Source organism: Pholcus phalangioides, unplaced genomic scaffold (genome assembly GCF_987345545.1).
Source record: "Pholcus phalangioides strain wild (caught in Gottingen) unplaced genomic scaffold, Ppha-v1.0 ptg000031l_1, whole genome shotgun sequence".
In the NCBI taxonomy this organism is placed as follows: domain Eukaryota; kingdom Metazoa; phylum Arthropoda; class Arachnida; order Araneae; family Pholcidae; genus Pholcus; species Pholcus phalangioides.
In genome coordinates, this window is record NW_028301621.1 from 9874411 (window position 1) to 9895321 (window position 20911).

A 20911-nucleotide genomic window follows, 5' to 3' on the forward strand; every position below is an offset into this window, starting at 1 on the left:
TGGAATTGGGTTTATCCAATATATAGAATATACGCGAGGCATCTCTCATTCAAAATTTTGGTTCAGATGTCAAAAAACGCGCTGTAATGAAACTCCCGTGGAATCGCAGTCGTGTTAAAACGTCAAAAAATCATGGTCAGAAATGGTCGGTTAAAAATTCGAAATATCGCGCGCGTCCAAATAAAAGCGATAAAAGATCGTGTCGGAGAAAATTCTCATCTAGAAAAACGATGTAAAAAAAAATTCCCATTTCTCTTATTTATTCCAAGAACGTCCCGGAAAAACTGAACTTATTTCTTGCTTGCGGTTGAAATGGAAATATATGTTGTCGCGCGTGAGCTTTGATGTATGCGTTACGCATGATCTCATCGGAATTCCATACACTTATCGAACTTATACAGGGTGGGCAAAAAGTCCGCAGGAAGTTTAAAAATGAATAAAAACCGGAAAAATAACCGAAATAGAAAACGGTTTGCAGGGTTAGCATCGCTGGGAATTTTTTTAAGACAGGAGAAAAACAAAAACAATAACGCAAAAAACAGCCGATTGATAGCGCTGACGCACACAAGTCAACGAAAAAATATACAAATAACGAACACAATGCCTCCAAATCGTTTATTACAGCAGTATGTGTTCCAGAAGGGGATAACACATAACGTGAGTTCGTTATTTGCGTGTCTTTTCTTTGACTTTTGTACGTCAGCGCCCCCTATCGGTTGTTTTTTGAATTTTTTCCCCTGTCTTAAAAACATTCCCGTGACCTAGCGATGTTGACCCTGCAAACCGTTTTTTATTTATTTTATTTTTCCGGTTTTTATGAATTTTTAAAGTTTCTATAGAGTTTCTGCCCACCCTGTACTTATCGTTAACTTTTACGCTATTTCCAATCTGAAGATGATAAGAAAAAAGTTCACCAAAGGCTTTTTTTTTTCCTCTCAAACTGAGCACAACTCAGGTCTATTGCCATCAATTTACTACCTAGTGAGTTGTGCCGTAAGTGTGCAAGTGCGGGTACCTAACAGTCTGAGTGTGTATCTAGTGTTCTGCATGATTTTCAGTACTATATTTCATAAGTGAAGTATAATGATTGAATTACATTCGTACCTGTTTGTACATGAGTTGGTCTCTGTGGCGAGACTTTTTAAAGGGAGATCGGCTTGAAGTTGGGAACCACAGAAGACCAACTTCAGCCAACCACCGACTCACCATATGATCTGGTCATTCCTTGAGGAAAATCTTGTCTCACTGTTTCCTCCCTCCTCGTTCTCCACGGCACCCCCCGTCACATATGTAATGTAGCTTTCTCAGAACTAATGCTTCTGTTACATACTGTACATGAAAGTAAGAAAGAGAACACGTAGGTGAGGGCGAAAAAACAAGGTACTGTACACCCCCTCCCTCTCTCTCTCTCTCTTACTTCCTTATATAAATATCTACTGCCTGTACTCTTCCTCCCCTCCCTCTCCTCTCTCTTATTGGTTTTTTTTTTTTATTTTTTCTCTTTCTTCCATTTTTAACGGGCGATCAAGGCTACCATATTTATCGCCTATACATCTAATACAGATCATTCAAATTTATCGCCAACAGCTTATGCGCGAAGGGGGTTTATAGACTTATCTGTTGGTATTTTATTTCGAACGATTTCGGATTTCAAGTATTTGAAAGCACAAGCAAAATGTGCAGTGAATTTAAAATGTATTTGATAATCAGCCGCCATCGCAGTTGATAAATAACTTATCCAACCACACCGCCAATCCTAATAGACAAGCCAATGAATTGGCGTAATCATATTGTACCTTTGTGGGGGGGGGGGGGGAAACTTTAGAAAATGCAAAGGCACACAAGTTCAAAGTGACATAATGTATAGCTTGCTCAATAATACTCAATCTTGTAATGCATAAAAGTGGTAACCTGCGTCTTTCTAGAATTACGCACGTTTATTCCCCCGCATTTCTATGGTATACGTAAGCCTCTTGAGCGTTTCGAAGGGCGCAAACGTGTCTTGCGGATTTCTAAGTAGTACGCAATTTTGTGACGCATTTCCGGTACTTATGTAAGCTTCCTGCGCATATCTACAATTTCACACATCCCTATACGCATTTCTATATTTTCGCACATTCCCCCTATGCATTTCGGTAAAAAAATTCGCACGTTCTTATAATTTCGCACATCCATCCCCTACGCATTTTTAAGGTGTATTATCCAAACGCACTAGGTGTACTCGATGGCACACAAACCTCTTATGCGTTTGGAAGCGTACGAACGTCTCATGCACACATTTATAGTATTACGCATGCTTCCTGTGCGACTTTCTAGAATTTCGCGCATTGAGGAATTTCCATGAGTTACGTAAGTCTCTTACGACTTTTTTCAGAAGGTTCGAACACTTCCTGCTCATTTCTTATTAGTACACAATTTTGCGACGCATTTATAGGGCATGCGAACTTCTTGCCCAATTCTAGAATCATGCACATTTGTTACGCATTCCTGGGGGGGGGGGGGGGTACTTAAGACTTGAAGCATTTCAAAAGACACGAAATCTTCCTACACATTTAGTAGTAGTGCACAACCTCGTGGCATATTTCTAGTGGTATGCATGTTTCCCGAGCATTTCTACTATATTTCCGATAATACGCGTTTCCAGGAGGTACGCAAGCCTCTTATAGGCGATCCAAGGGACACAAACTTCTCTTGCAGATTTCTAGTAGTCCGTAATTTATATAATGATGCGTTCCCGGTACTACTTCTTGCGCATTTCTATAAATATTCGTGCATGTACACTCCCGTGTTTTAATTGAAATGAATCAATGAATTTCTTTTGTTTATTAAGGATTTCAAAAGAAAATAGTGGGTATAAAAGTCCAAGAAAAGTCCCTTATTTTGATTCGAGAGATTCCAGGTTTTCCTAAAGGAATGACCAGGTTCTTTGGTGAACTGTTTTCTTATCTTCTTCAGCTTGGAAATGAATAAGCGTATGGAATTTCAATGAGATCGTGCGTAACGCATACATCAAAGCTCACGCACGGCAACAAATATTTTCATAAAAACCCAAGAAATGAATAAATTTAATTTTTCTGCGACGTTCTTGGAATAAATAAAATGGAATTTATATTTTTTCATCGTACATTTTTTATCGCGTTTATTTGGACGCGCGTAATATTTGCATTTCGGATGTTTATTATTTTCCCCTCTCCCTTTAAAACATGACTCTTTTTGACGTTTTAACATGATTGCGAATCCATCTCTTTTGCGGACACTCGTGGGATAAAACATTCGACCGTGAAAGAGGGATTTAGTTACTTATGTATTTATTCAATGTTGCTTGGGTCGAGGCCTATACAAGGGAGTGCTGTGGTGAAGTTTGACAGAAGAGACGGTTGATGTTGCAAAAGAAATTCGGAAACTATCGTACAATCAAATGTTTGGCGGAAATTTATTCCAATCGGTTATTGTTCGAGGACAGAAACTAAATTTTGAACAGTCTGTGGATGCAAAGATGGGTTTCGACTTTTGGGAATTGTTAATTTCATTGGAAAAGTTTGAAGCTGGAGTTAGAAAATTGGAAGTGTCGATATGAAAATGGCCATGAAGGATTTTGAAAAGGAAAGTTAATCGACAGATATGTCTACAGGTGAAAAGCAGTTGTGTATTGAGTTGGCGCTGGAGTTCAGTAGCGGAGACGGAGGATGATCAACAGTTTAAAATGAAGCGGGCGGATTTATTTTGGAATAGATTCTGGTTTCAAGGAAACAGTTATTTTCCGGATATTATGCTGAGATGAACTCGGAAAGAAAAGTCATCACGTCTCCGCCGGGACTCGAACCCAGGCCCTCTTGAATACCGGAAAAGCATGCTGAGGGCCTGGTATGTAAGGGGGATGTATGCAAAAAAAATTGAATAGGCTTTTAAGCCGGAATATTTTTATTTGGCCGTAAAACAGGAGTGACCGCGTTAAGAGGGGTTTTACTGTATAAAAATAAGTATTGTGATGATCATTTGTGGTTCAATAACACATAGCAAGTATTGATTATGGCTTTGCAAAAACAATCATCGCATATAGACGCAGATTTCATCGTAGTGGAAGTTCCTTGGAGATGTTTGTACTTGAAATGCGTAGAAGGCTTGCATAACCAACTAGAAATACTTCGCAAGATTCCAGTCAACTCGAAATATACAGTTGTTGCAGTTTGAAATGCTTAAGAGGCGTTCGTGACTTTTGAAATGCGTAAGACCATTCCTTGCCATTGAATATGCGAAGCAATCTTAGCTCTAGAAATGAGCGAAAAATGTGCGTCTAGAAATACGTAAGTGGCTGCCATAGCATTGCCTAACGGACCTGCATTCCCCCTAAGAATCGCACGAATATTGTCTCTACAAAGGAGACAATGTTTAGAAGACTTGGCAACCCCAGAAATGCTTGAAAGAGGTGTGTGTAATTTTGGGAATGCGCAGGAAGTTTGCATATACTAGTTTGAATGCGCCGCAACATCGCATACTACTAGAAATGTGCAGGAGGCATATGTTCTTAGATATACGCGAGAGAATTTCATACCGCTGGAAATGAATTGTAAACTTCCGTAATTATAGGAATATGCAGAAGGCATGAATACTGGTAGAAATGCCCAGGAATTTACATGCATGGCAATATTTCTAGTTACTAGACATGCAGGAGGTGTTTATGCGTTTCGAAATGCGTAAGAGGCTTGCATACCCCCAGAAATGCATGGGGGAGTGTATCTAGAAATACGTAAGACACTCAAAGAGAGAGAGAGGTGATAGATTTCAAGTGAATTATGGTGGGAGAAAATTTTAATACTTTCTGAATCCAGCACTGCATAGAACCAGGACCATCTAAATCCACAGGCCCATATGAGCAGGGCTCGGGCCCTCATATCCATAGGCGGGGGCACATGATGAGATCTGGTACAACAGTTTCTGGATGTAATTAATATGCAAGCCAAGTACCAGTCACCGGTACAAGTACGGGTGACCACAGAACACTTTGTCAGTGCCGTCTTAATACGTGGGCCCACCCTGGAACGGCCCGGGGGGCGCCTCAAGTTTCAAGGGGGCGCTCATGATAACGATATTTGGTCAAAATTTTCCAGAGCTTCAATATGTGAATAGCATACTAGACAGGCATTTCTATCCAAGTACGAGACCTTAGAAAAAGTACTGTATCCAAGGGGTGGAAGCCGATGGGGCTCTTAAGACGACCCTGCACTTTTCCTGGGGACCCATGATGTTGAGACGCCCTCCCCGCAAGAGGGAAGTTCATCGATTTCTAGCCCAGGATAGGCGCGGGCGGGCCAAAGCCAATACCTCTGACAATTCATTGGCTCGTCCAATATATGTATTTTGATTGTAGTGTATATAATATATATATTATTATTAGATTGTATTATTGATTAAATACCGCTCTTATTAGTCATTTCTTTGTGAATGAATAATTGCAGAACAAATTATGCGTGTTTCCATTATTTCCTATGGGGAGTTTGATTCGAATAACGAGGGATTCGTATAACGAGCACGTTCGCGGAACGAATTAAGCTCGTAAAAGCCGGGTTTTCCTAGGAGCAGGTTTCCTGTGCCGCGCGCAACGTGATTCACCCAGCGCGACACGCCGTCCACTCACCAGTAAGAAAAACAGAATGACTGTTTTCCTACAGAGCGCAATACGCGTGACGACAGCGCTTTACGTCGGGCGTGATTGGCCGACTGCTTCTAGAGAAGTCAAATGCGTCGTGCGCCGCGCGGTTTTGCCGATATTCTCTTTACTCTTGTGGTTTTTTTTTCCTTCCCTTCAAACCGGAGCATGCAGACGACAGAGTAGCTGATGCCAAAGCCATATACTTTATATAGCCGCCCTGATCTGATGCGCCTCGCTAGGAAAACACAAACGCGTAGCGTGATTATGTAACACGTTTTTCTCGGCGCGAAATAGTCTAATTCGGTTCACGCTGCGCAACAAACCTATTCCTGGGAAAACCCGGCTTAACCGAAGTTCCACTGCACCTAAAAATGCGGGTGTGTGTGTGTGGGGGGGGGGGCGTAGTTCTATAGGAATGCGCAGAAAACTTACATATCACTAGAAATGTGTCGCAACATTGCCTACTACTAGAAATGCGCAAAGAACTGCCCTTCAAAAGAGGCTTGCGTGACATTAGAAATGATATTAAACTTGCGTACCCCTAAAAACGCACGGAGAAAGCGTCTCTCTAGAAATACGTAGGAGACTTACATACCCGTGGAAACGTGCGACAGATGAGCGTGAATCTAGAAATAAACTAGAAATTTGAGTGAATCTTAGAAATATGCGTGAGGTCTTGCGTATTTGTAGAAATTCGAGAGTGAGATGTGCGTATTTCTATAAATGCGTGTCTTATTTGCGTACTGTCAGAGAACTCTTGGCTGACCCTTCAAGTAAATGAAGTCGAAAAAAATCAAAACAATAATTGAGCTCCGACTTGTCTTGACTCAATGGCACCAAAAACATACACGCACAGTGCCGTGACTGGGCAGATGCAACAGGTGCACCGGCACTGGATCCGCTTGGAAGGGGAGCCCAAGAATGGGCCAGAAGTGCATAAATGCAAATTCTTGCGCAGGGCACAGGAATGGCTAGTCACGGCACTGCACACACACACACACACCGGGAGTTAGGAATCACAGTCTTAATGGACTTAATGTAAAAATGTCTCGGCACACCATTTAAGAACCACTATACGACAACTTAATTAGCAAAATACCTAAAAATCGAACTTTTTCGAGTTGCGAACGATTCCGACTAACTTCTATCCATTGTATGCAAATCGAAGAGCTGCTGTATATTAAATCCACACAAAAAAAATCTCAGAAATACATACCTTTTGTTACTTTTCGCATTAAATGTAAATTTTCTTTCTGGAATTCAAATAAAGCGAGAGGAAATTTGCAAATAAGAACCATTTTGCGAGAATTTTCGAAATCTGGGAACTTTTTTTCCATCTGGATTCCCTTTATACGATATGTAAAAATTTTTTTTTGCTATTTTGTTCTCAAATAAAGTGACAGGATTTCATTCGTGAATCTCAGAGAAAAATTTAAATTTTAGATTAACCCCCCATTACATGTTTATCAGATTGTTGTCAGTCAGTATTCCTAGGAAAACGTCTCCGAAAAACAAAATTCCAAAATTTTTAATATATTTCACCAGCGTTACTTCAGTTCAAGAAACCCTCGCACGTCTTACAAAGTTATTGCAAATTTTATTTTATTTTATTTTTACGGTTCCTTCTCAAGAAAATTCTAGAAAATTCACCCACGTGTTATATTTCCCCCCAGAACTGAATTCCACCCAAAAATATATATATATATATGTTTGAACATTTCGCCAAGCCGTCGAAATACGATTTACTCGCAAATTTTCTTCTACGTGTCGAATGTTGAAGTGATTTTCGAAATATTTATTATGACAAAACGTGGAGGAAAACTCGTGTTTTCTCGGCAATTTTTTTTCTTCTTCTTTGCTGTTACTAACTCGGGAAACATTCTAGAAGTTTCTCTAGTTTCTTGGGGAAGCTATAGAATTTGTTGTTGTTGCTCTCTTCGCGACTCGAAATCATTTCGACACGTTTTATTTCCCTTGACGTGTCAAAAGAAATCGGATTTCTAACTTGCGTGAAGGATCAAATGATTTTTTTTCCCCTTCATATATTTGCTCTGTATCATTAGTGAGTTGGTATCGGTTTTGAAGATTCTTGATGTGTTTAATCCGAAAGAATCTTTGCGAAAACGATACAAAGATTATTTGTTTTGTGTGTTTTTAGAAATAAATTTGCGCGGATGTTTTTTTAAGCGTATTCTTAGGGATACGCAAGCCATGCACGAATTTCAAAGAATGTGTGTAAGATTCCTATATGTTACGAGAAATATGTAACATATAGGAAAGCAATTTGCAAGCCGCCCACGCATTTCTGGAAATACGCATACTTACAGATACGAGCGTTTACTATGCATTTCTAGGGGTATTCTAGCATTATACGAATTTCACGGAGTAAACAAGCTTTCTACGCAATTCTAAGATTACAAGCCTTCTTCGAATTTCTGGGATTACAAGCCTTCTTCGAATTTCTGGGATTACAAGCCTTCTACGAATTTTTAGGATGACACAAGCCCTCTGCGCATTTCAAAGAGAGTGCAAGCTTTGCTGTTACTAACTCGGGAAATGTTCTAGAAGTTCCTGTAGTATCTTGGAGCATTTGTTGTAGTTGCTCTCTTCCCCATTCGAAATCATTTCGACACGTTTCTTTTCTTTTGACGTGTCAAAATAAATCAGATTTCTGGCTTGCGCAAAGGATCAAAAATGATTTTTTCTTTATATTTGTTCTGTATCATTAGGAGCTCCGTTCCTATCGGTTTGAAGATTCTTTATCTGTTTGATCCGAAATAATCTTTGCGAAAACGGTAGAAAGGCTTTTTGAAATAAATTTGTACGAATGATTTTTAAAACGCATTTCTAATAGCGAATCGTTATAGGGATAATCAAGCTATCCACGCATTTAAAGAATGTGCAAGCTTCCTACAAATTTATAGCAATTTGTAGGAAGCACGCCACCCACGCATTTCTGGGAAATACGCATACTCAGAGATACAAGAGTTTACTACGCATTTCTAGGGGTATTCTAGCATTATACGAATTTCACGGAGTAAACAAGCTTTCTACGCAATTCTAAGATTACAAGCTTTCTACGAATTTTCAGGATTGCAAGCCTTCTACGAATTTCTAAGGTAACACGAGCCTTCTGCACATTTCAAAGAGTGTGCAAGCGCTTCCTACACCTTACTAGAAATACATAGGCCTACATCCCACGCATAACAAGAAATACAACAAGACTTTCCTGCGCATTTCCAGGAAGAATTCACACTTTCTACGCATTTTTGGAAATACGCACACCTCTTCATAACTAGAGATATGAGGATTTCTTGCGCATCTCTTGAGGGTTACGCAAGACTTCTACGCCTTTCTAGGAGTGCGCAAATTTTCTATACCTTTTTAAGAGTACGCAAGCTCTCTACATAATTTTTTTTCTGCTGTTCCAAGGAGTGCGCAAGCTTCTTGCACATTACTAAAAATATGTATATAACCACTCATATATATATATATATCCAGAAATACGCTCACTTCTCCAGCAAAACTAGATATACGAACGTTCCTTACGCCTTTCTAGTTGTACGCACGAGCGTTTTACTTATACCTAGGAGTACACAAAACTTCTACGCATTTCTAGCAGTACGCAAATGTCATACGCATTCCTAGGGGTGTGCAAGCTTCTTAACTCGCAAATTTTAGTACAAAAATAGACGATTTACTCACAAATTTTCTTCTACGTGTTGAATGTTGAAGTGATTTTCGAAATATTTATTACGACAAAATGTTGAGGAACTCGTGTTTTCTCATTAATGTTTGTTCTTGTTGCTACTAAGGGGCCATTCAAGTATTACGTAAGCAGATTTTCAGCCATTTTTGATCCCCCCCTCCTCCCCTGTCAGCAAAAGTCAGCAAAACACTGACCCCCCCCCCCCCCGTCAGCAGCTTAGAATATTTCATATCTTCAAAAAGGGGTGGGTGATGACGTAAGCAACCTTCAAACCCCCCTCCCCCCCCCCTTTATCATGAAAAGTCAGCAGTCAGCAAATCCGAGACCCCTCCCCCCCCCCCCCGCCCCTCCGATGCTGACGCAATACTTGAATGAGCCCTAACTTGGGAAACGTTCCAGAAGTTTCTTTAGTTTCTTGGAGTTCTCTAGTATTTGTTGCTGCTGCTGCTGCTCTCTTTTCGACACGTTTTGTTTCCTTCGACGTGTAAAAAAAAACCGATTTCTGGCTTCTGTAGAGGAATCAAATGATTTTTTTCCTTTATATTTGTTCTCTCTGTATCATTAGTGAGTTCCGTTCTCCTATCGGTTTGAAGTTTCTTGATGTGTTCGATCCACAACCGATACACAGATTATTTGGTTTGTGTTTGGAAATAAACGTGTGTTTATGGTTTTTTTTTTTTTCAAAACGGAAATTGTTCCGGCTGTCACGAGAATACACTTCGCCACGCCTACGTTGCGTGTTATTTGCTCGTTTACGTGTTTAATCTTTTGTGGCCCAAACTTTTTCCTCGGTATTTCTTAAAAAATACTTCATAGTTCGTACTTTCTTGCGGGTCCCCACAATCACGATTGCATGAAGAAAGCTATAACGAGGCCTGTTCGGCGAACTTCTAGCCTCCCTAAACCCCGAACAAATATTTTACGACGGTCCCCTATTTTTGAGATGTCCAATATATATATAATCAATGCGATGTGAAACCCGATATGTTCAATTCAACTATAAGAGAATTTCTTAAAAGTTAAATGTGAGTATTGAATATTCATGTTATTATATGTATTTCTAATATTTTTCCACTCGCTTTTTTTTTGTTTGTTGTATTTGTGTTTTTGTATTTCTCTTCTCTTGCCCATCTCTCTAATTGGGCAATCCTTGTCCGTTGAGACGTGAATAAATAAATAAATAACGCTTGAATCGTTGTATCGAATACGTTTTAACACGTGTAAACCCTAGAAATGGAAGATTTGTTCACTAAAAACTTCTGGCACTTAGCGAGCGGGTGTGGCATGATATCGGAAGGTGCTATAACGGGATTCGACTGTCGTTGCTTCAAGAATTTGCCAAAACGTTTTTCGAACCGGTAGGTAAATTCCCACGGGCCCGCGGGGGAAGGAGAGGGGGGAGGGATTGCTCTAAATGGCACAAAACTAAAAATTACGAACAAGGAGATTAAAGAGAAGTTTTGGACAGGTTTTATTTATTTTTTTTTTCCGGCTTCAACAAAATCATAACTTTTCCTAAAAAGAAATAAAAATATTCATTTTCATTTTCTTGTGGGTTCGCCCGAATCATCTGCTCCTGTCTGCGATTTTTTTCTGTGGGAACCTACGCCCTCCTCGTTGAATCAATCACTGTCAAAAGTATACGGTATTCGTACCTATGGGAAAGATAATGACTTTTCACGGAAGAAAAGTTTTGTTTTAGTTTTTTGCGAGGGGAAAGGAATGAAATTATTTGTTCATTTTGCTTCTCTGCAGGTACTTCTCGTCTCGGAGAAATACGCGTCTAATATCTTCACTTTATTTTCTGTCTCGTCCCGGAAATCAACCCATTCCGTGCAATTATCAGCTGGAGGGACGATGCGACAATAGCAAAGGGTGCCAGAGGCGTCTTGACCATTCTGGGTTTCCCCTTAGCTAAACACAATATAGTAGACACAATCATGTAAGCTAACTTAAAAAATTACTAAAAATTTGGAATCGAAGAAAATTTTAAATTGATGAAAGAAATAGTTCTGAAACCAATTGAAATTAAGACTTAATGAAAGAAATTGTGCAACAGCTGATAAAAAGTCTGAGTCCAGGTATTGAAAACATCAAAAATAATTGACAGAGTTTATTCCAGCACATCCATGACAATTCGGAATAAATGAAAGATATAATTTCAGAATGGATAAAAATTCAGAATTCCAGAATCGGGGGGAGTAGAAGTAAGGATTCCAGAATCAGGGGGAGTAGAAGTAAGGATTCCAGAATGGATGAAAATACAGAATTTCAGAATGGATGAAAATTCAGAATTCAGAATTGATGAAAATACAGAATTTCAGAATGGATGAAAATTCAGAATTCAGAATTGATGAAAATACAGAATTTCAGAATGGATGAAAATTCAGAATTCCAGAATCGGAGTAGAATTCAGAATTCCAGAATCGGAGTAGAAGTCAGAATTCCAGAATGGATTAGAATTCAGAATTCCAGAATGGATTAGAATTCAGAATTCCAGAATCGGATGAAAATTCAGAATTCCAGAATCGGATGAAAACTCAGAATTCCAGAATCGGATGAAAACTCAGAATTCCAGAATCGGATGAAAACTCAGAATTCCAGAATCGGATGAGAGTTCAGAATTCCAGAATCGGGGGGGAGTAGAAGTAAGGATTCCAGAATGGATGAAAATTCAGAATTTATGAAAGAAATAGAACCAGAATTAAATGTATTTCTTTCCAGATGAAAATTCAGAGTTCCAATGCAGAATTTTTTTTTGGTCATTTCATTACTTGAAAATATCAGAAATCAAGAATTTCAATCACTGATATTTCGGTGAATTTTCATTTAAATTTTACGCTGTAAATCGTTTCCGGTAGGATTAGGGAGAGGGGAAACAAATTTTACATTTTCTTATTTTCCCAATAGGCCCCATTTCTAGGGCCCCATTTCTCTTTTTTTCCCCAAATTAAGTTTGTACGAACTTTTCAAGAACATTATACATATGCATATATTACTAAGTAATACGAAACCTATGAGTTTTATTAATTTTTACCTTTGTGTTTGGAGGGTAGGTCCTCGCGAAATGATCCTTATAAGGCTTTTCCGATATGTCTTTGTCAGCAGAGTCTGTGCATTTCTGAAAATATAATTAATAATTTTTTGTCAATTTTTTTTCCAATATTGTAAAATTTAAATAAATAAACAAATATACAGGGTGGGCAAAAAGTCCGTAAAAACTTTAAAAATTCATAAAAACCGGAAAAATAACCGAAATAAAAAATGGTTAGCATCGCTAGGTCACGGGAATTTTTTGGAAGATAGGAAGAAAAAAAATTAAGTCAAAAAACAGCCGATAGGTTGCGCTGACGTACACAAGCAACGAAAAGATACGCAAATAACGAACAGAATGCCTCCAAATGGTTTATTACAGCAATATGTGTTCCTCGTCACCACCATAGGGGATAACATATTGCAGGCGAGTCACAAATCCCGCAACTGCAGCAGGTCCACATACATGGTTTACAAAGGTGAACTGGTTGTGGATTAGGAGCGCAAATTCTTATAACCGTCTCATTTGCATATTTCCACCGAAGTCGCTCGTATAAGCGCCACCTATCGGCTGTTTTTGAGGGGGGGGTTTTTTCTCCTGTCTTACAAAAAATTCTCGTGACTTAGCAATACTAACCCTACAAACCGTTTTTTCTTTCGGTTATTTTTCCGGTTTTTATTCATTTTTAAAGCTTCTACAGACCTTTTGCCCACCCGGTATATATAGTTCCAAATAATGAAAATCAAAGCGAGGCAAGAATTGCTTTTTCCTTCATCTTCATGGCGAAAACAATGAAAAATAACCTGATAAATAATTAAAAAAACATTTATATTTATTAAAGGCATTAAATTGTATCAGTCTTGCACTTCCAATCTGACTGGTAGACGGCAGCACCTGAACACATAACATTTACAACACCGTTTATTACGGGATCTGCTAACCCCCCACGACGAATTTCTTTAAGAATGAAGTTGCCAACTCATATGAAACCAATCTCAAAAACTAGTAATGCGCTGTTCCAGGGGTTCATACAATCCTCTACCCTGTGAATGCGCAGTTATTGACGCTTCAGCCCATCAACATGAAAATAATGCAAAAAAATAGTCATTTAAATAGCGCATTTCATTTTAAGGTGCTGTTATTGGGCTACTGTATGTTTGATATAGTTCAGATATGTATTCGACATCAATATTTTTTATGGACGTTTTTCTTTCCGTTGGGCATTTTGTCTGCTGTGGTATTTATATTTGTATCTCTGCACACTTTTAATGCATATCATTAATGGGTAATTAATGATAAACCCATTATCAAACCCATACTTTTAATAATGGGTCGGATTATACATGAGCCATGCTATTCGAACTTAATCCGACCGGTTAATTGATGACATCCACGGAATAAACATTAGATATCGGCATCTAAATCCCGGATTAAAAACCCACAGAAATAATAATGAATATTTCTCTCATCAATTGCACGTTGATATTGATCTGCTGACTTCTTCATTCACGTATCGATTGCGCCATGTATGTACTAGGACCCGAAAGCAAGCAAAAATCGTCCAGTAAGTGAATTTATTTTCATCATATAAATCAATTTCACGTTACCATAGATATAGAATTCACTCCGTCATAGGAGAAAACAGGAAAGAAGGCATCAGGGGGGGGGGGGGGGACTCGTACTCGCCCCTAAGCCAACCAAAAATTTTAAAACAACAAGAAAGAAGAAAAAATTAAAATATCGAAAGAAAATATACCTTTTATAAGCTAAATAGCTGTTACCCGCGGCTTTGATAGCGTGGATTTGGTAATATGAAAATTACTCGGCGATGATTTCCCCCCATACAACATTTGAAATCCCCCATTGAGGGTTGAGTTTTCAGAAGTCCATTCTTAGTGGGTATCTATGTAATAAAATATATGATACTGACAAAATTTCATATTTATAGCTTCAGCGCTTTCGACTCGGACCTGATTACTCCATATAACCTTTGAAACCACCCCCCATCCCTAGAGGTTGAATTTAGAAAAATCACTTCTTGGTGAGTCTCTACATCAGGCATCTTTAACACGGTGCTCCATGAAGTATTCGCGGTGTTCGATGGTCGTGTCTGATTTCGTGCTCGCGAGCACTTGTGATCAACGTTCCAATTAAACACCATTGCAGTTTATTGCATCCAAGGATTGAAGTCATCGCCATTTCATGCATTCGCATGCTAAACTGACCGTGCAGGTGCTCTTCCTCTGATGACGGGTACAGGCAGTGCTCGAAATTGGAAAAAGTTTGAAGACCTCTGCTATACATTATAAAATAAAACTACTGACCTAATTTCACTATAATAGTTTTAAGTTTCAGCGGTTTCGGCTCGTTGCGAGTTCTCTATGTAACCTTTGAACCCTCCCTCTTATGACCCACCCTTAGGGTTCGAATTTTGAAAGAAAAAAAAACGTCTTAGTTAACCTTCGCATCACGAAATGAACCTACTGAACCAAATTTCATATTCATAGCTTTAGTGGTTTCGGTTCAGTGATGATGAAATCATCACATGCTAAACACATGTATATTTCCATATATACATTTTAATCAGTTTAATATGAGTTTAAGTTCCTCTATATAAGTATGAGTAGGTTTATACTTTTCCAGCGTATTTCTATCAAAGTGGGAACCACCTACTCATACCTAGAGGAACGCACGTATGCTATACACATATCTAGGGTTGAGCGAGCCTTTCATGCATATCTACGGGTTATGTATGCCTCACAGCATTTGTAGGAACACTCTATTAGTCTTTGTGGAAAAATCAGTGAGTAGCTGTTTCATAATGTTCACGTTAGGAAGCCTCGTGCACACATTTAAGTATTACGTAAGTTTCCTACGCTTCCTGCGCATTTCTATCAGCCTAACCAATCCCCACCAATATGTGCACGAAATTTGCGTACCGCTAGGAATACTCAGGATTTATTTGTACCCCCCCCCCCCCACTCCTATAAATGCGTGTTTGATACGAGAACTGCTAGAAATACGTACGGAGCTTACATATGTTTCTGGAAATGCGTTGGAGGTGTGCTTTCCCTTCACCCATATATGCGTAGCATACGAACAGTTAGAAATTTAGGACATACAGCTCCTCGAAAAGACACAGAGGTCGTTTACTAAACGAATACCTGGCATGAGCGGTCTATCTTATTACCAGAGACTTCAATTTCTGGGTTTACACTCACTGGAATGGCGTAGAATTGCTGCAGATCTGAAGATGTGCTACAAACTAGTCCACCAAATTGTTTATCTACCATCGAGAGAGCCTTTCTTTGAGATCATAGACAGGCGAGTTAACCTACGTAGGCATCGCTTCGAAATAAGAATACCAACGGCTAGAAGAGATTGCTTTTTCCACGGATATAGATGCCGTATGGCAAGAATATGGAACAGTCTTCCGTCAGAACTTGTATGTGCCTCCTACGCAAGATTTGCTTCCGCTATTGGGGATTTCGACCTGGCTCCGTATGCGAACTGCTTCCCGTACTGACTATTATTATTTTTTTTTTTCTTCCAGTATAAGTGCATTTCATGCCTTCTGGGGTTATTGTAAATAAATAAATAAATGCGTACGTGGCTTGCGAACAGATAGAAATGCATACGCGGTTGTGGATAGCTGGAAATGCGCTGGAGGCGTTTGTATCCCTATAAATGCGTGATGGATATGCGAACTGAAAATTCAAATACGGGGATTCTCACCATTAATTCTGCACAATGAACATTGTATTCACGTACATTTCTGGTGCCAGAAACATTTGGGGTAGCCAACTTAAAGCATGAGAAGTTGAAAATAAATGAAAATGCGTAGGATGTTTGTAACCCTTCAAATGCAAACTTGTTCTGTGAAATATATCATATCCCCCCTCCCCCCACTCGCCATTCCCCTAAGTACCCGTGGCAAGCTTCTTAACGGAGCAAACAGCTATATACTGATTCTTCCCCCAAGAATAATGAAATAAACCGAAAATTATCCTCCTTTTATTCAAAAAATTCGAATTTTGAAAAGATTGAAATTTAAATGAAGCGTGAAAATTGTCCTTTTACCAGTTACCGAGAATCTTGAAGGCACACAAGGAATGTCTTTTATCTTCTTAAGAACGAAGCCGTTGAAGTTTGTATTAAGCAGTTGAAACACGCAGTAACGAATACTTCAACCGAAAAACTACGGAGAATAATTTTCGAATTTAATCCGAGAAAGAGGGAATAGGAGCAGTTTCGATACAAAAAAACTGGCTTCTTGCGAGCACAAATCAATTCGAAGGTCCAATAAAGCAATAAAGTACCGTTATAGCCGAGTACAGTCGAACTCGGTTATAACAGTATCGAAGATTCCGGGAATTTTTGTCGTTATAACCAAGGTGTTGCTACTACAACCGAGATTCCCGTTTTCAAGATTTTTTTTGACGGGAAAATGTAATCAGATCCTATCAAATGCTCTGCAAGAAGCTGTTATTTCATTGTGGTCGGGATTGTCACATTTGAACGAACAAAAACGGGAAATTGGGGTCATAAATACAAAATATCACCGATTCCCGCCAAAAAAAACAGAAATCGCCAAATATGGCTAACAAATGGCCTTTGGCGAGTGAAAAACCGTACCAGAAAAATATGCAGTGATTTAAAATGTATTTCATGGGGTGGGGGGATTTACATAGCAAATGAGATGAATATTTACAGCCATTATTGAGTCACACAGTTTATAACTTACGCAAAGTGCGTTCATCTCTGATTCTAGTAAAGATAAATAAAAGTAAGCTTTATCACAAATATCGGAGAAAACGGGATTTTTCTGAGATGGGGGTGGGGGGGGGGGAGTCGGGAAAGACGTAATATTACGAGAATATACATTAATGTTCCGTATACGGTTCATGTTAATTAGAAGCACGTAACAGCCTTTAAATTTTTAAAAACCATTAACCCCCCCCCCCCCCCCATCTTTACGTATCAAAAGTGCCATAAAACGACGAAAATTGTGTCGTTATAACCAAGTCTGATTGTTGAATTAGTTATATAGTAATTTCGAAATTTCTTTTCTTAAATGTGAAGAAGAACCGGAGAAAATGACGGGAATTACAATATATATACCCTATTACCGAAAATTAAGGTTCAAGCGGATTCATTTCTGTTCATTCATTAATAAGAAAAATTTCATTGTGTGCAAAAGAAAATGAATCGCTAGAAACTTCATGATAATAATAATGGAAATTTGTGTTTTTTTGGAACTGGTTCAACGGAATTTTTGATTTAAGCATTTCTCTCCAGATCCATTGAGTTTTATAATTAGTTTTATGTTTTCTTTCTGCTTTTCCTACAAGGAACAGAAATAATTGGATAAATGTCGGACTTAATAATTGATGGTGTTTGTATATTTGGAGCGTATGCGTGACTGGAGTGAGTTATACGCAAGTGATTTAATAGGTTTCGGTTTTGTCCGATTTATCGTATTTTAGAAGTCTTTAGTAATGAGTATATTCTTCTTTTTTTTTACTAATTACTCCATTCGAAATTACATCCAAAAGCAATGACTTTTGCCTTGGCTTGAAAACTTATTCCCGATTCATGTGATAAATATTGGTTATTATGCTTACTTACCAAAACGTCTTGGAGAGTTTGATAAATTTATCACATTTTACCGGCGAATATGCATAATAACCCAAGCGTCGTAGGTAAATTTGATAAATGCTGAAAACATCACTTTTACCGGCGATTATGCATAGCAACCGGTTAAATAATTAATAAATGGTTGAATAAAATTTGCTAAATTAAATAATACGGTGAAACCTGTCTTCAACGGAATCGCAAGGGACCGAGATTTTTTTTAAGTTGAACACAGGTTTCCGGTTAATAAAGGTTCAATTGATATAATGTGTAAAATTATGCGACGATCTTCTCGTGTGATTGAAATAAAAATAATTTAATTAGTAAATAATTTAGAAATTGATGAAATAAATAATTAATGAGCCGATAATTACTGAATACTGTGTTTTCACAACATCTGTATAAAACTCCGACCTACACTCTTTTTCTACTAAAATAACGGCATTTACGTTCTTTTTAACTTCCTCAAAAAAAATTTTCCATTAGGGGTGTCAATATCTGCCGTGTCAGGTTCAGTTTGTACATTATCGTCTATGTTTCTGTAATCCTCAGCATCAGGGCCGTTACCAAGAATTTTGTGAAGGGAAAGAGCAACATGATTTTGTCACCCCACCCCTAAGACTGAAATTCAATGATTTTATAACGGTATTTTTTTTTTGTTGCCACCTAAAATTTGCCATTCCCTGAATTTTGCCGCCAGGGCAGTTGCCCTCCTTTGCCTGTCTCTAATTAATTCCGGCCCTACTCAGCCTTGCGATCACGGAATTTATACAGCTTGCTCACAATTTTGTAAGTCTTCCATATCATTTGGAAATTCAGCCCTTATATTGATTTCTCCCGAGGAAAATCCTGCTTCTCCGAAAAATATTGATATGATTTCCGAAAGCAATTGCTTTACTACGCAGGGCTTATCAAAACAGCAGCATCAAGTGAGCACCTCCTAGACATAGAAGGCCTCCGCAGTCTGCTCGTGACGTCAGTAAGTAGTCCATTTCGGTGGAGCACTTTAATATTTTTGTATGATCCTTTGGTCCATTGGTCGATAAACACTCACAGTGTTTGTGCGAAATCTTCCTTATATAAAGGGTCTAAATTTTCCTTTCCGTTTCCGCGTTAGAGAGATTCCGTTTAATCCAGGTTTTTTTATGTGTATTTTGGCATTGAAATCACGGGACCACAATTGTTTTCCCGTTGAAGGCAGGTTTCCGCTTAATACAGATTCCGTTAAAGACAGGTTTTACTGCACTTGCTAAATTTATCGCATTTATCTGTGTGATTACGCATAATACCCTGGTTTAATTGGTGAAGTTGTTAAATATGAAAGCCGCTGTGGTGGTCGAGTGGTCATAGTGACGGACTCGTATCGCGAGGATCCCGGTTCGAACCCCACCGGCGCCACAGCGGTGGTCGGCTGAAGTTGGTTTTCTGTGGTTCCCAACTTCAAGGCGCGAATGCGAGCCAATCACCCCGTCAAAAAATCTCGCCACAGAGAGCAACAGGCCTACAACGTTGCAAATATTCAATCATCACACTTCATTCACAATTTGAAGCATAGATGGCAGCACTGAAATATCAGACACAACACTAGCTACACACGCAGACTGTTAGGAGCACTCACTTTGTTCTAGACTCTGCCACAAAGCTGGGCTGGAAGAGATCTCGGCAACGGGATAAGTCCGGTGGCAGAGACTCTGGCATTCAATGTTAAATATGGAAAAATAAATAAAAATGATGTGTGACGAATTATTTTAGTCGGACCCCGATATAACGATAACAAATTTTACTATCGCACGCCGATATAATGATACAGTACATGTATTAATTACCATGTGCTATCATATAGTACGATTCATCATGCTTACCAATGACGCGACGCTTAGTTATCATGCATAATCGCCGATGAAAATGATAAATTTAGGAGAATTTATCAAACTTACCGAAATGCTCGAGGATTATGCATAATGGTTATTATATATATATAACAACCGGATTAATCGCATTTATCGTACGTTGTATCGTAAGGTGCTGTAGGAAGTTCGTAATAACCGAAATGGTCTGCCCTCGTAGATTTAATACATTTTTAACCGATATATTGGCGACCCTCGAAGTTGAGAAAAGACATAATCATGAGCCAGCTGTTATCAAACTTTTGCCAACCGCGGCTCCCTTTCTTAATTCATTGTGCCCCTGGACAGTTTGGCAGATATTTTTCCATGTAAAAGAACCGCTTCAAAGCATAAATAGGCACACAAATTAGGCTCTTCAGCTCGCAGCGACATCCCTGGCAAAGGTTGACGACGCACTATAGTCCGTTTCAGGTTAACTTTGCAGTGAAGGGGAAGCTACGAGGGAACCGCATCACTCGTTGCTATGGGAACGAAAGCCTCTTCACCAATGTATCGATGCGCGGTCTCGGTAAGGTATGGCCGATTCTCGCCAATCTCACTGAGAAAAATATTTTTTACGTGTAACGTAATTGCACAGTTAAATTAGTAATAATTATAGAATTAAAAGAAAACCATTGCCGATACTTTCAGAAATTAAAGTGAGGTTTTTGAAATCATTTGTTTTGTTTTTTGATTAGAAAGTGTTTTAAAATTTAGAAAATATAATAATCTTCTCTATCAGCGTGTCACTTACTCTTCATTGATGTGCCGTAAGTAACACTAAAAATTTCAAAAAACAGTCATATGTTTCTGCAATATTTCCCTTCCCTCAGCTGAAATTTATTTACAAAAAAAAATCCAAACAATATTATGAAAGCAACGTATAATTTTAAAATACTGTGTATTAACCATGGCTCTCAAAAACTTTTCTTCAATTTAAATGGAAAAAATTAACGTTAAATAAAATTGAGAAGAAGCAGATTAACTCTGTTTTCACG

The 20911-nt window shown here is 38.6% G+C and overlaps 1 protein-coding gene across 1 annotated transcript in view; it reads right to left on the reverse strand.

The window, feature by feature from the left end:
• Nucleotides 1-20911, reverse strand: part of LOC149067383 (receptor-type guanylate cyclase Gyc76C-like) — a 315737-nt gene that overhangs the window by 180972 nt on the left and 113854 nt on the right. The window contains exon 2 of the mRNA XM_089252906.1: nucleotides 12397-12480. Coding sequence (XP_089109032.1) covers nucleotides 12397-12480 — 84 coding nt within the window. The remainder of the gene's footprint in view (nucleotides 1-12396; nucleotides 12481-20911) is intronic.